The following is a 15,505-nucleotide window of genomic DNA, read 5'->3' on the forward strand; positions in this document are numbered from 1 at the left end:
CCATCTCTGCAGCACTCCACCAATCAGGCCTTTATGGTAGAGTGGCCAGACGGAAGCCACTCCTCAGTAAAAGGCACATGACAGCCCGCTTGGAGTTTACCAAAATAAACAAGATTCTCTGGTCTGATGAAACCAAGATTGAACTCTTTGGCCTGAATGCTAAGCGTCACGTCTGGAGGAAACCTGGCACCATCCCTACAGATGTTTGCAAGCGGCAGGGACAGAGATACTAGTCAGGATTGAGGCAAAGATGAATGGAGCAAAGTACAGAGAGATCCTTGATAAAAAGCTGCACCAGAGCACTGAAGACCTTAGACTGGGGCGAAGATTCACCTTCCAACAGGACAACGACCCTAAGCACACAGCCAAGACAGCGCAGGAGTGGCTTCAGGACACGTCCCTGAATGTCCTTGAGTGGCCCAGCCAGAGCCCGGACTTGAATCTGATCGAAAATCTCTGGAGAGAACTGAAAATAGATGTGCAGCGACGCTTCCCATCCAACCCCACAATATCGAAGAGGAAGTCCTCTATCTCTATGTTCAAAATTGAGGTTAGCCAGAGGCGTATTCATTCTGTTGCAAAACGTTTCTTAAACGGAAGCCAACAGAACGAAACGGGGAGGAACCTAGCTGAATTTGTCCAATAGAAACTCTCGTTTTAGTTGCTGGACTAATGGTTACACCAAAGATGTTTTAACTAACCCAAAATAGACCACAGTCTGTCGTTTCCAACGGGAACAGATGAGTCCTGGTGGGCATAACAAGCAAGGAGGTGTGCAGATCTAAGCACAAGTTAGCGAGATCTTATTGGCGCGTTCTAGCAAATATTGGCATGTTTCGGTTTGGGAACCCCTACTCTGTGTAGTGCGCAATACCTATATTCGCCTTTGCACTCCTAAACAACGCGAGTTTTGTTTTACTTTGGGAAAGGGTAAAGTCTACTAATCTTAGTCCACTCTGCTCATAACATATTGTAACGAGGGTCGTTACAATATTATAGTTTTAAGAACAGAAAACTCTATTGAGATGAAATGTTTAATCTATGAGAAAATGTGCAGAATTTCGGCCAAAATTGTTCTATCTCTGATAACACCCCTGCTTCCGCGCCCACCGTGTTTACTGTATGAAGTGCTGATACCACAGAGTTTCTAAACCCAGAGGCGCAACATCGCGAGACTGTCGGGAACGCTTGCGAAGCCGACCAAGCCGAGGGTTTGTGGAGAAGTAAATGAGAGAAGTAAAACATTCTTCCTTAGTTGTTAATTTTCTCGAAAGCTAAAGGCTCAACTAGATTTGAGCCAATGCCTTAACTATCCGAACTTGTTATTACTCCAACTTCGTGAGAATGACAAACTGACACGTTTTAATATTTGTCAAAAACAACTATATCGAAGGTGTACCTTTGATTTGACGGTCTGCACATGCGCAGTGTGGCGCGAGAGACCGATGACGTGTTATACGCATGAATTTTTTTAATTTATTTTTTATTCAAAATATAGGTCAACAATTTACATTCTGACATCATACAAAACAGAACGCAGGTATTAACAAGAAAATACTGAAACAAACAAAAATACAAAAAAAATAAACAATTATAGTGCAATTGTTATCACTCTGAAAAAATCTTATTGTAATGATTTAGGAAAATGTTATTCTTGTTATTGTTCACAAGGGTTAATGTTTTAATAAAATAGTTAAATTCAACCAAATTTTTTTTAAATTTTGGTATAGAATTTTTGAATTTTTGTTTGTGTATGAAGTATTTGGCAACAAGAATAAAAAAATACACAATAATTTCAGTGGTCTTGTTATCATTGCAATAGTAACATATATCTTTCATGTCAAAAACATAGGTAGTGTTCATAATGGTAAATAAGTATTTTTCAAGGTTTTCCCAAAATTCTGACACAAATTTACATTCAAAGAACAAGTGAGACAGATTCTCACCTTCTTTTTCACAGAAAACACAGATATCATCAATTGCCACAAATTTGGATATCATAGAATTACATGGATATATCTTATGTAAAATTTTAAAGTGCACTTCCTTAACTTTGTTTGGTATACAATATTTGTAAGGCCTTAACCATGCATTTTTCCAGACAATGTCAGGAATAAGCATGTTCCAGAAAAACTTTCCTCTCGGTGTAAGTTGGTTTTGTGAATGAAGAATTTGTCTTATATATTTATTACAACAAGATCTCTCAAGTAAGCCCATGCCTTCCAATCTGAGTTCTGGATCAACTTTGTGATCATTCCCAAAATTAAGATGAGTTTTCATAAGTGTAGTTAGACCACTGTGAACGGCTTTGATCACAGAAATAAACTCTGAAAGGTATTGGAAACTCTTTCAATGTTATAAATTGTTCATATATGAGAATATTACCCTTGTCGAAAATATCAAGAACAAAGTCAATATTCCTCTCATGCCAGCTGGGGTAGAACAATGACTTATTCCTTACAGTTATGTCTGAATTATTCCACAAAAGAGCTTTATGTGGGGAAAAATCGTGTTGGAAACATATTTTCCAGGCCATTAAAGCTTGTTGGTGAAACCTAGCCAATTTAGCAGGTAATCTTTCAGGAATATAATTAAATTTCAGTAAAAATTTAAGACSTCCCAACCTATTAAAAACATTATTTGGAATGAAATACCATACTGAATCAGTATTGATCTTCTTTTCTTTTCAACCAGTTTATCTTGAGTGTTAATACGCATGCGTTTAGCTTGTCAACTTGGCCATGACATCGCCTACAAGTGTGACTTCTACTGTATAAGCAGTTTTAGCCTGTCTCCATACTGTACTGTCTTCGATGCAGCACGTTCTTATTATACCTCAGTGATACAGACAATACAAAAATGTCATTCAATATTTTTAAACAATCGTTGTGCTCAAGTTTTGGCGTTCTGCAGAGCCCATGAACTTTAACCTATGAGGCAGAGGTTCAAGCGCATGCGTACCACAAAGACCAAAGTCTAGCGCCATGGCGGATGAGATAGCAAAAGCTCAGGTTGCCCAGCCCGGCGGAGATACAATCTTCGGCAAAATCATTCGCAAGGAGATTCCTGCAAAAATATTATTTGAAGATGATCAGGTGTGAATTTATCATTTGTATTGATATGCTAATTTTCATGCAAACACCATTAATCTAGTTAACCACACAGTATGGTACGGTTAAGCCACCTAGCTGGCTAGCTGAGTCTTTGGTTAGCTAACGTTAAACTGATAGCGACACACCAGTTGTCAATGAATCCGTTATTACCCAGGTATTTAGACAAATACAGTAGCAAGTGAGGTAGTTAGCTGGCTGTAAATAAACTGTCAAATCAGGGACGTCAAGCGTTCKGAAATGTATGTCATTGTTGTACAAATGTGAGTGTGCTACGTTTATTATATACTAAAATATGTAATTACTTTAACATATTGAATTATTTTAAATTACGCAAATTTCCCTATTGTGGACAACGTGTTACTGCTAAATTACACAAGCTTGCATTTTCAACTCATTCTTTTACCTCAGATTGGAGATGCTAAAAAGTGTATAATCATCACGCTGACATTAAATCGATAACTTGAATCAGATTAAAATATTTGGTGTTGGTACCATTGATTTTTTTCTTTTTTTGACGCCCCTGTGTCTGTCGCAGGACTTAAAGGTAGACTCAGCTATATGACGTAGATTCAGAAAGTGAAAAGCATAATGGGGCAATTTCCACAACAATTTACCTGCCATTTACACTAAACAAGCAGCAATCACTTAGCCACGCTAGCTTCTCCCTCATGTGAGTGCTAACAAGTTAGCTAGCAAGCAAGGTAGGTAGCGCTACGCATGAACAACCAATCCAGTAGGTGTTGGAAGCTATGGTGCGCTTTGATTGGTTACTTGTGGCGCGTCACGATTAGAGGTCGACCGATATTTATTTTTCAATGCAGATACCGATTATTGGAGGACTAAAAAAAGCCCATGCAGATTTGTATATATTTTTGTAATAATGACAATTATAACAATACTATATATATTTGACCTTTATTTAACTAGGCAAGTCAGTTAAGAACTTTAAGAATTTTCAATGATGGCCTAGGAACAGTGGGTTAACTGCCTTGTTCAGGGGCAGAACGACAGATGTTTACCTTGTCCGCTCGGAGATTTGATCTTGCAACCTTTCGGTTACTATTTCAACGCTCTAACCACTAGGCTACCTGTCGCCCCAAACCATGAACAGGGTGTCTTTTTCAATTTATTTTACCCCCTTTTTCTTCCCAATTTCGATCTTGTCTCATCGCTGTAACTCTCCAACGGGCTCGGGAAGTGAAGGTTGAGTTATGCGTCCRCRGAAACTTMACCCGCCTAACCATGCTCCTTAACACCCGCCAGCTTAACCCGGAAGCCAGCCGCACCAATGTATAGGAGGAAACACAGTTCAACGGGCGACCGGGGTCAGCCTGCGGGCACCCGGCCCACCACAAGGAGTCGCTAGAGTGCAATGAGCCAAGTTAAGCCATCCCCCCTTCCCTAACCCAGACGYCGCTGGACCAATTGTGCGCCATCCTACGGGACTCCAGGCCACGGCTGGTTGTGATACAGCCCGGGATCGAACCCGGGTCTGTAGTAACGCCTCAAAAGTTTTGAGAATGACACAAATATTAATTTCCACAAAGTTTGCTGCTTCAGTGTCTTTAGATATTTTTGTCAGATGTTACTATGGAATACTGAAGTATAATTACAAACATTTCATAAGTGTCAAAGGCTTTTATTGACAATTACATGAAGTTGATGCAAAGAGTCATTATTTGCAGTGTTGACCCTTTTTTTTCAAGACCTCTGCAATCCGCCCTGGCATGCTGTCAATTAACAGCTGGGCCACATCCTGACTGATGGCAGCACATTCTTGCATAATTAATGCTTGGAGTTTGTCAGAATTTGTTGGTTTTTGTTTGTCCACCCGCCTCTTGAGGATTGACCKCAAGTTCTCAATGCGATTAAGGTCTGGGGAGTTTCCTGGCCATGGACCCAAAATATCGATGTTTTGTTCCCCGAGCCACTTAGTTATCACTTTTGCCTTATGGCAAGGTGCTCCATCATGCTGGAAAAGGCATTGTTCGTCACCAAACTGTTCCTGGATGGTTGGGAGAAGTTACWCTCTGAGGATGTGTTGGTACCATTTTTTATTCATGGCTGTGTTCTAAGGCAAAATTGTGAGTGAGCCCACTCCCTTGGTTGAGAAGCAACCCCACACATGAATGATCTCAGGATGCTTTACTGTTGGCATGACACAGGACTGATGTTAGCACTCACCTTGTCTTCTCCGGACAAGCTTTTTTCCAGATGCCCGAAACAATTGGAAAGGGGATTCATCAGAGAAAATTACTTTACCCCAGTCCTCAGCAGTCCAATCCCTGTACCTTTTGCAGAATATCAGTCTGTCCCTGATGTTTTTCCTGGAGAGAAGTGGCTTCTTTGCTGCCCTTCTTGACACCAGGCCATCCTCCAAAAGTCTTCGCCTCACTGTGCGTGCAGATGCACTCACACCTGCCTGCTGCCATTCCTGAGCAAGCTCTGGTGCCCCAATCCCGCAGCTGAATCAACTTTAGGAGACGGTCCTGGCGCTTGCTAGACTTTCTTGGGCGCCCTGAAGCCTTCTTCGCAACAATTGAACCGCTCTCCTTGAAGTTCTTGTTGATCCGATAAATAGTTGATTTAGGTGCAATCTTACTGGCAGCAATATCCTTGCCAGTGAAGCCCTTTTTGTGCAAAGCAATGATGACGGCACGTGTTTCCTTGCAGGTAACCATGGTTGACAGAGGAAGAACAATGATTCCAAGCACCACCCACCTTTTGAAGCTTCCAGTCTGTTATTCGAACTCAATCAGCATGACAGAGTGATCTCCAGCCTTGTCCTCGTCAACACTCACACCTGTGTTAACGAGAGAATCACTGACATGATGTCAGCTGGTCCTTTTGTGGCAGGGCTGAAATGGCGTGGAAATGTTTTTGGGGGATTCAGTTCATTTGCATGGCAAAGAGGGACTTTGCAATTAATTGCAATTCATCTGATCACTCTTCATAACATTCTGTAGTATATGCAAATTGCCATCATACAAACTGAGGCAGCAGACTTTGTGAAAYTTAATATTTGTGTCATTCTCAAAACTTTTGGCCACGACTGTAGAGCTGTTAACTAATATGTATTTTCTATTAACTTTTATTCTGTGTGTGTTTTCAGTGCATAGCCTTCCATGATGTTACCCCACAGGCCCCTACTCATTTTTTGGTTGTCCCAAGAAAACCAATTGTGCAACTGTCAAAAGCAGAGGACAGTGATGCGGCTGTAAGTATGACACCACCTCAACTCATTCAGTTGCATCGGTTCTGTAACCTAGACCAGTGACAAACCCCTGATCCTGGGAGAGCTACGCTTTTGTTCCATCCCAGCGCTAACACAGCTGGTTTAACTGGTCAATCTAAACATTGAACCCTTGATTAGTTGTGTTAGTGCTGGGCCGGAATAAAACCCTTTGCAGTGTTGCTCTGTGGGGATGGATTGGTTGACAAATGTAGTAGACAATCAATGGCCCAGCAGATGGAACTCTTTACCTATTGGAAACCTGCCAGAAAACGTCCCTATGACTCAAGGATTTTGTTCTGTTATGGGGGTAGCCTATGTTTTTATTCAGTTCATGTTTCAGATGTAAAGAACATTGGAGACCTGTTAGAACATGAAGCCTAATCAATTCTACAATGTTTAATGCTTTATGAGTCATGAGCAGTTAAGGATTTTGGCATTTTTATAAAATGTTAAAAAWATATATTTTTTATATCCATAGTTGCTAATGGATAGTTGTTTTAGTCTCTTTAAGCAGGTTGTTCAGTGATTTCTCAGAACGTTTGGCCCGAATGGGATTCCAGCGCTTAGGATTTGCAATAAATATTCATAATTTTTGTTTTGTTTCATTAAGGTTTGTCTATCATGTGTTGCTGCCATGCTATGTTGTGTCTCTCTTGTCGTGATGTGTGTTTTGTCCTATATATATATATTTTTTTTTATCCCAGACCATGTCCCCGCAGGAGGCCTTTTGCCTTTTGGTAGGCCGTCATTGTAAACAAGAATTTGTTCTGAACTGACTTTTCTAGTTAAATAAAGGTTAAATGAATAAAAAATAAAGTACATTTTTCTTTCTTTGTGATGTCATAGCTCCTGGGCCACATGATGATAGTGGCCAAGAAGTGTGCCGAGCAGATTGGCCTGCCCAAGGGCTACAGGCTGATCTTGAACGACGGGCCCGACGGTGGCCAGTCCGTCTACCACATCCACATCCACGTGATGGGCGGACGCCAGTTGGGCTGGCCCCCCGGCTAACTGTCCACACAGACCGTCTACCGTCCTGACCGCCATCCGTCATCTCTTTATCCCCAGATAGTCCAATGCTGTCCCGATGCAACTTATTTCACTGTCAGTATGTCACGTAGACCTACTACTTATTTCACTGTCAGTCTGTCACGTAGACCTAATGTGATGATATATCAACGGTAAATAAATGCACTTCACAAGCGCCACAGTGTGATTGACATTTCTTCTCCTTTAATCTCCCAGAGACGGGAAATGTTTGGTTTATTCTGGGCTTGTCTGAATGTCCATTTATTTATGATGGAATGGGAATTTAAATGCATTCTACTATAACCTGCATGACATTAACTGGTGTAGCAAGCATGGCTGCCTACTTTGCTGTTTGTACTTGTGTTGTGTGCGCCGCTCCTGCCTACAGTTGCCGTGGGGGGAATAATTATCGCTGCACTTGAAGTTGCCAATCGATGAGTTTATTTAGCTTTTTTAATTATATGCTTTTTCTGTTTCCATTGTTCCCTTTGTGAAAGTTTTGACTCTTATCAGCACGTGCACACACACAAAAATGAACAATATGCATGAGTAATCCCCCTCTTGTGCAAATTTGAGCTGCTTAGCCCCGATGTATGAATCACTAGTCAGCTTCGCTGCGCACCTTGTCAGTTATAACACACTGCCGCTAAAAATGTCAATGTAATTTACATGCAAATACAAGCCCCAAGTTAAAAAGGATGCCAGTCGAAGAGCTTTTCTATAAGGTTGTTCACATATGCCAGTTTTTCGACTTTCAAATCACTAAAAACAATTTGAGAGTAAGAACTAATTAAAAGTTCTCTGGAATTAAACATTTTGAATCCTACTCTGTCAATCTGCCAAATGGACCACAGATCCTGTGAGAGTGAGCTGTTGGAGCTAAAAATAGCCGGTTGTAGTGTGCCTAAAGGCCACAAGGGGGCGGTGCGAGTGAAAGCAATTGGCATGCACCTCAGTTGCACGGCTGGAGAACAAAGGGTGGTGTGAAGCAGAAATCTGATGTGGGTGTTTCAAATCAAGTGCCTCAGAAGGCCCTCATCTTGTCAGGCTATTAATATGCTAATTTAAAAGAAGTTTGCCTTTCTGCTTTTTGAAAACTGATTTGCTTTGCCGATAATGCGTATTATGTACTCTTCATCTGGGGAACTGTACATGAACAGGTCTTTGTGTGACAGTTTAGTTTGATTCAGTCATTTCATACTAATGTGGTTTAGATCAGTGTTTCCCAACCCTGGTCTTCGAGTACCCCCAACAGTACACATTTGTACTGTAAACCTGAACAAGCACACCTGATTCAACTTGTCAACTAATCATCAAGGCCTCAATGAGCTGTGTTTGTCCAAGGCTACAACAAAAAAATGTGTACCGTTGGGGGGTGCTCGAGGACCAGGGTTGGGAAACCCTGGTTTAGATGATAAAATGGGGGTGGAAATACCCACATTTTAAAAGCTTACCAAACTTCCTTCATACCAACTTCACCTCCTCCTACCTACAGTACCAACCTTAGATTCTAATCTGTCCATCACATTTCAACTACATATGAACTCCCCCCCGCCCCCGAACTCTGACCAGGGAGGAAAAGAAAAGGCCATAGCCCCCGGCTGAGCATTAATATTTGTATGCAGCATAAATAATTGAAGCGGCTTAATCTCTGACTGAGAATGACATTAACATTTCATGAGGCCACTTCCATGCAGTACAAATTATCAGCCCTATTCTGAAGAGACATAAACTCAAGTGTTTATCTGCAAAGGGGTGCTCAAGTGGAGGGTTGCATCTTACCTCTGTCCTCGAGATGGGATATCATCTTGTGTCGTGATGAATCTTTAATTGGGTGAGATTAATGTTTTATGCAACACTTGTCCTTTGTCTACACATGCCCAGCAACAGTCTTCTGCCAAGCATCCAAAGGACCATGTCTTGCACAAATTTTAGGGCATGACTGACTTTAAATAATGAATCAGAAAAGACATCAAAGTAGAATTTAGTTGTGCTGTTGATAAAGCAGAGTAGGGAGTTTTCTAASCTTAACACCCTTCAGAGTTTACTACCATAAATGCATTCTGTATATAGGCCTACAATCAAGCAGAGATTCCATGCAGGGTTACCTTAAAAGGGAATTACACCACTTTTCAACCTCATATTCATGATCTCCAGCGCCAAACCAGTGTCTACAGTTGAAGTCGGAAGTTTACATACACTTAGGTTGCAGTCATTAAAACTTGTTTCTCAACCACTCCACAAATTTCTCCACAAGTCGGTTAGGACATCTACTTTGTGCATGACGCAAGTAATTTTTCCAATAATTGTTTACATACAGATTATTTCACTTATAATTCACTGTATCACAGTTACAGTAGGTCAGAAGTTTACATATACAAAGTTGACTGTGCCTTCAAACAGCTTGGAAAATTCCAGAAAATTATGTCATGGCTTTAGAAGCTTCTGATAGGCTAATTGACATCATTTGAGTCAATTGGAGGTGTACCTGTGGATGTATTTCAAGGCCTACCTTCAAACTCAGTGCCAGCTTGACATCATCGGAAAATCAAAAGAAATCAGCCAAGACATCAGAAAAAAAAATGTAGACCTCCACAAGTCTGGTTCATCCTTGGGAGCAATTTCTAAACGCCTGAAGGTACCATGTTCATCTGTACAAACAATAGTACGCAAGTATAAACACCATGCAGCTGTCATACCGCTCAGGACGGAGGCACGTTCTGTCTCCTAGAGATTAACGTACTTTGGTGCGAAAAGTGCAAATCAATCCCAGAACAACAGCAAAGGACCTTGTGAAGATGCTGGAGGAAACAGCTACAAAAGTATCTATATCCACAGTCAAACGAGTCCTATATCGACATTACCATGAAAGTCCGCTCAGCAAGGAAGATGCCACTGCTCCAAAACTGCCATAAAAAAGCCAGACGGGGACAAAGATCGTACTTTTTGGAGAAATGTCCTCTGGTCTGATGAAACAAAAATAGAACTGTTTGGCCATAATGACCATTGTTATGTTTGGAGGAAAAAAGTGGAGGCTTGCAAGCCGAAGAACACCATCTTGTGGCAGCATCATGTTGTGGGGGTGCTTTGCTGTAGGAGGGACTGTTGCACTTCACAAACTAGATGGCATCATGAGGAAAGGAAATTGTGTTGATATATTGAAGTAACATATCAAGACATCAGTCAGGAAGTTAAAGCTTGGTCGCAAATGGGTCTTCCAAATGGACAATGACCCCAAGCGTACTTCCAAAGTTGTGGCAAAATYGCTTAAGGACAACAAAGTCAAGGTATTGGAGTGGCCATCACAAAGCCCTGACCTCAATCCTATAGAAAATGTGTGGGCAGAACTGAAAAAGCATGTGCGAGCAAGGTCGTCTACAAACCTGACTCAGTTACAGCAGCTCTGTCAGGAGGAATGGGCCAAAATTCACTCAACTTATTGTGGGAAGCTTGTGGAAGGCTACCCGAAACATTTGACCCAAGTTAAATAATTTAAAGGCATTGCTACCAAATACTAATTGAGTGTATGTAAACCTCTGACCCACTGGGAATGTGATGAAATAAATAAAAGCTGAAATAAATCATTCTCTCTACTATTATTCTGACATTTCACATTCTTAAAATAAAGTGGTGATCCTAACTGACCTAAGACAGGGAATTTTTACTGCAATTAAATGTCAGGAATTGTAAAAAAACTGAGGTTAAATGTATTTGGCTAAGGTGTATGTAAACTTCCGACTTCAACTGTATGTTTGACATTAAAGGGATGATCTCTTGGAAATATTCCTTGCACATCACAGGAACAATCCTATAAAGACGTTATTTAATGACCTAATAACAACGTTCTCTAAAGTTGTGTGAACGTTTGTTGATAGCTGGGTAGACCCATGCTTGTCTATTTGTATACATGGGGCATGGTGATGTCTGCTCTGTAACAATAAACATTTTGAGTTCATATGCATGACACATTGCAAAAATGCGATACATATTATGGGGAAAGGTGGCCATTGGCTCAACTAATGCCATGGCCATTGTCTCAAGTTACCCAAACCAAGACATTTGACTAAATTAGCCCACACAGCTACAAGGATGCACTTTCATGCTAGGTTCAGGACCTCATATTGTAGCTTATAGAGACCCCAACTGATGTAGAAAATAATCATAGATACATGCATCATGAAACCTCATGAAACACAATAAATCATTTGATTTTGTGAATATCCGTTTTTCTGACCTAACTTGCTTACCACTTTTTCCAATGTGGTTTCTTCCTTCACAGACTCCATGAAATGATGATCTCTTCCTAAATATTTGGTCCCATTATACATTTTACGTATGGTTTCCTATGTAGAAACAATGGGTGGCTCAACTAACCCTTTGGCTCAAGTTACCCCACTCTCCCCTATGTAGTACGATTAGTACCCAGTATGTAGTTTTAGTAAGTAGTAGGCAAGACAGATTTGGGACACGGCCGTGATATGTAGACACTGGTATGGTGCTGAAGATAACGAATATGAGGTTGAAAATTGGTGGAATTGCCTTTTATGAACACCATCTCAGAAAGAAAGTTGGCGTACGTTAAACAGATTGACTTCAATGAACAGATTATTTATTATCTGTTCATCATAAACCTATAGCCATTTTACAAGTGAAATTTGAGGGYAAAAAGCACTATCTTAACATCTCAGACCCATAATATTTACCACCCCCGAATTAAAAGGTACATTAGAAAAGGTGTAATTAAGATGGTACGGTACAGTTGTAGGATCTTAATTTCATCACCCGTTTGTTGCTGAGAATTTTCCTGCACAACAGGAAATGCAAACTTGTAGTATATTTGAGGTTTAAAAAGGCTACTAAAGTTTGTAATTTCCACTTCGATATTTCAGARTTGATTTGCCCTAATAGAAAATGTATCAACCCCTACAAAAATGTCCTTTAATTATAATCCACATAATAATTAACATTTCCTGTTGCTGCAGGATTATTTTCCTGCTGTAGCAAACTGGCTCAAATTAAGATCATATGTCTTTATGTATGAATAGGCTGTCAAAATAATGCATTTAATAATGTCTCTTGGAACGTGAATAACCAACAGGAGGATCTGATAGAGCGACTGTCATTCTCTGGGTCTGGAGGACACAGACATTTATGGGCTGATAAATTTGCAGCGGTTTCCAGACTGGGATGCGATGCTCGTAACTCATACCTTCTTTTACTTCCTGCCGCAGCTTGCTTGTCCCTATACCCTAATCACATTTGCTGTTGGTATTGCATAGACGTAATTTGAGTCACACTACTGATGGATTAAAGTGGGTATGGGGCTGCCCAAATTGTGGCCCACGGGCCAAGCTTGGCCCTCGACAATATTTTTGTTTGCCCCATCAGAGGCTTCCAGAATGATTTGTTTTGGGGACAGCTCACTACTTAGATTATGGACCACCAAGCTAAAACATGTGGGCATTGTTATATTATTGGCCTATAGTGAGAAATAGTAATGCCGTCTTTTTTTTTAGGAACGAACGGAGGCGAACTCCGCCGTGAWTCGTTGGCCAAAGCCTATGGGCAAATGAATGAGTTTCTTGGAGGGTTTTTGGATATACTCTGAAAATAAGGTCTGTGGTAAACACAGATTTAGGAGATTTTATACATTTTGTTCTATGATATAATCTCCATCAGCTAACGTCACAATTTTGTGAATTTTGAAGCATTTATATAATCAAAACAAGCACATAAAGGCTTCATAATCCCTAAGGTCATGTTATAATAACTGTGGAACCTGCCTTAACCCTCTGACATCTCAAACATCACGCATTAAAATGTTAATCAGAGGGCAAGTTTATAATAAATACCAGCATGATAACCTCAGATATAGACCTATTGATTATTGAGGACATATATTATGGAATTTACACTAGACTACCCACTGGACACAAACTGGCTGAATCAACATTGTTTCAACTTAATTTATCAACGTGGAATCGACGTGGAAAATACATTGGATTTGAAAAAAGTCATAAAAATCGAACTTGATTTAAAGTGCATTTATATTTTGATTTGATTTAGTTCTATTCTTTAATTTGGAGTTTTGGTTGAGATGGAGACATGAATCCAACAGACTAATAGGCTGACCACACCGCTCGCGTCGCGTGCGCGAGCATTGCAAAATAAATGTAGAAATCCATGTTGTTCAATTATTGACCCCACGKTGCTCGCGCGCGCCAACGAGCGTCTGATTTGCCAAGAGCTAAAATAGAAATCAGTTCTATTTCTGACGCAGATCGGCTGCAAGTCCTGCCTCTCCCATCTCCTCATTGGTTTATAGAAGCAGATACCCACGTGCCATCTCCTCATTGGTTATACTCACGTGGGTGATTGAAAGACGAACTGTTTTAGATGCCAATCACCATATAAATTCAACGATGAAAAAGCCTGGAAGGAGGAGAGATGACTAGAAACGATTCGGTTGACCGTTTTATGTGTGGATTAATTGTCGGAGTAGAGGACCTTATGCATTTCAGGTAAAATAACAACTCAATGTTTATATCCCAGGACAAATTAGCTAGCAACAGCAAGCTAGTTAAATAGGACAAATTAGCTACCAAGTGCAAGCTAATTAGCTAAATTGCCATAAATGTTTAATGCTTTTCGACCTGTCCCCAAATTAATGTAATTGGTTCAGAGTTTGTTTTGATATTTTAACCTGCGTGTCGTGATAGCGTTTGGTGTAGGGGGACAAAATACATTTATGCACGATGACGCACGATGGTGCACGATGGCGCACGATGGCGCACGCGTGCAGCCGGTTTGGGTTCTGTGTAAGTCAGACTAAGTCAGTGGTACAGATGGAACTATCCAAACAGAAGATAAATCTCCTTCAAATGTTGATATTTTGTTCTGTTGAAAACCAAACACAATTCAATATCACCTTTGAAATACAATAAATAGCCTATTAACTTGTTGACAAGTTAAATTATATATTGGATTCACATATATATCCAAGCAGTAGATACATCTCCTTTTAAATGTTGATATTTGGTTGCGTTGACAACCAAACACAATTCAATATTACTTTTGCAATACAGTAAATAGATTAAAGTTATCTTACAAACTAATGTAACATTCAACCTTAAAACGAGTAAGACATCCATGGGTACATATTTGCGATTACTGTAACTACAAATGTCTTCTTATGTAATCATAGAAAGCGTGCATATTCAAGATAGCGTGCCTATGTTGTCGCAGGTCTGTGGAGATCTTCACAGTTGCTGGAATAATCTGCGCAGAATCTCGCAAGGGGAATGGCGTTGATCACTTGCACCATGTACTTTTAATGTAACTATAATCCAGGTCATTTTGGTTCTGCTATTAGATAAAGCACAGAGATAACACATTCATCTGATGTATAAATAAACAAAATATCTGATTTTGTAATTCCCATTTGACCTTTGCTGTGCTTTTAAATGGTTAAAAGTACAGTGATAGATATTTATAACTAACTAAAACAGATATTGTTTTTCCATTGGAATTTGTTTTTGCTTTTACATGGTTGAAAGCATAGTGATAAACACGTTGGAAATTCAACTACAGGTTACAATCTCACTGATCAACATCTCAACTAATGTTTCCTCTCAACTGGGTGTGGGTTCATATCTCCCGCAGGACTGCTGCGCAGAAGAAATATCAGTACACACAGAGAAGCACGAGACTGAACTTCACTCAACTTTATAGAGTTTTCCCCGTTAGTTAACACTATCAATGTTTCCCTTTAAAGTGAGAATTGTAATCGAATCAATGCAATATTAGCAACTTTCAATGCAACATACTGAAACAAAATGTACTATGCAAGACTAAGTATGCAAAACTAACTATGCAAAATACTTTTTTTGTAGGCAGAATGCATTGGAGTCGGATTCTATTGTGTTGACAGGCCCGACTCAGGCCCGTACTCTACACAGACCGGTGCGCCATAACCAATCAGAGCCGCAGTAGGCCTATATGCAAATAGACCATTGCCATGTATGGATCTGTGCCATTCACTTTGAACTGGACTGTGTTTACAGCATGAGAGGTCGTGAGTTGATGCGTTTGTTTTGAGATCAAAGCGAGAGCTATGACGTGTTCACAT

General features: G+C 40.3%; 1 protein-coding gene across 1 annotated transcript; it reads left to right on the forward strand.

The window, feature by feature from the left end:
- Positions 1–2,956: 2,956 nt before the first annotated feature.
- On the forward strand, positions 2,957–7,553 carry hint1 (histidine triad nucleotide binding protein 1). Its single transcript, XM_023984687.2, has 3 exons — positions 2,957–3,095; positions 6,226–6,330; positions 7,195–7,553. The coding sequence occupies exons 1-3, from the start codon at positions 2,985–2,987 to the stop codon at positions 7,357–7,359; spliced, it is 381 nt and encodes a 126-aa protein (XP_023840455.1). The 5' UTR covers positions 2,957–2,984; the 3' UTR covers positions 7,360–7,553.
- Positions 7,554–15,505: the final 7,952 nt, after the last annotated feature.

Source organism: Salvelinus sp. IW2-2015, linkage group LG4q.1:29 (genome assembly GCF_002910315.2).
Source record: "Salvelinus sp. IW2-2015 linkage group LG4q.1:29, ASM291031v2, whole genome shotgun sequence".
Classification (NCBI taxonomy): domain Eukaryota; kingdom Metazoa; phylum Chordata; class Actinopteri; order Salmoniformes; family Salmonidae; genus Salvelinus; species Salvelinus sp. IW2-2015.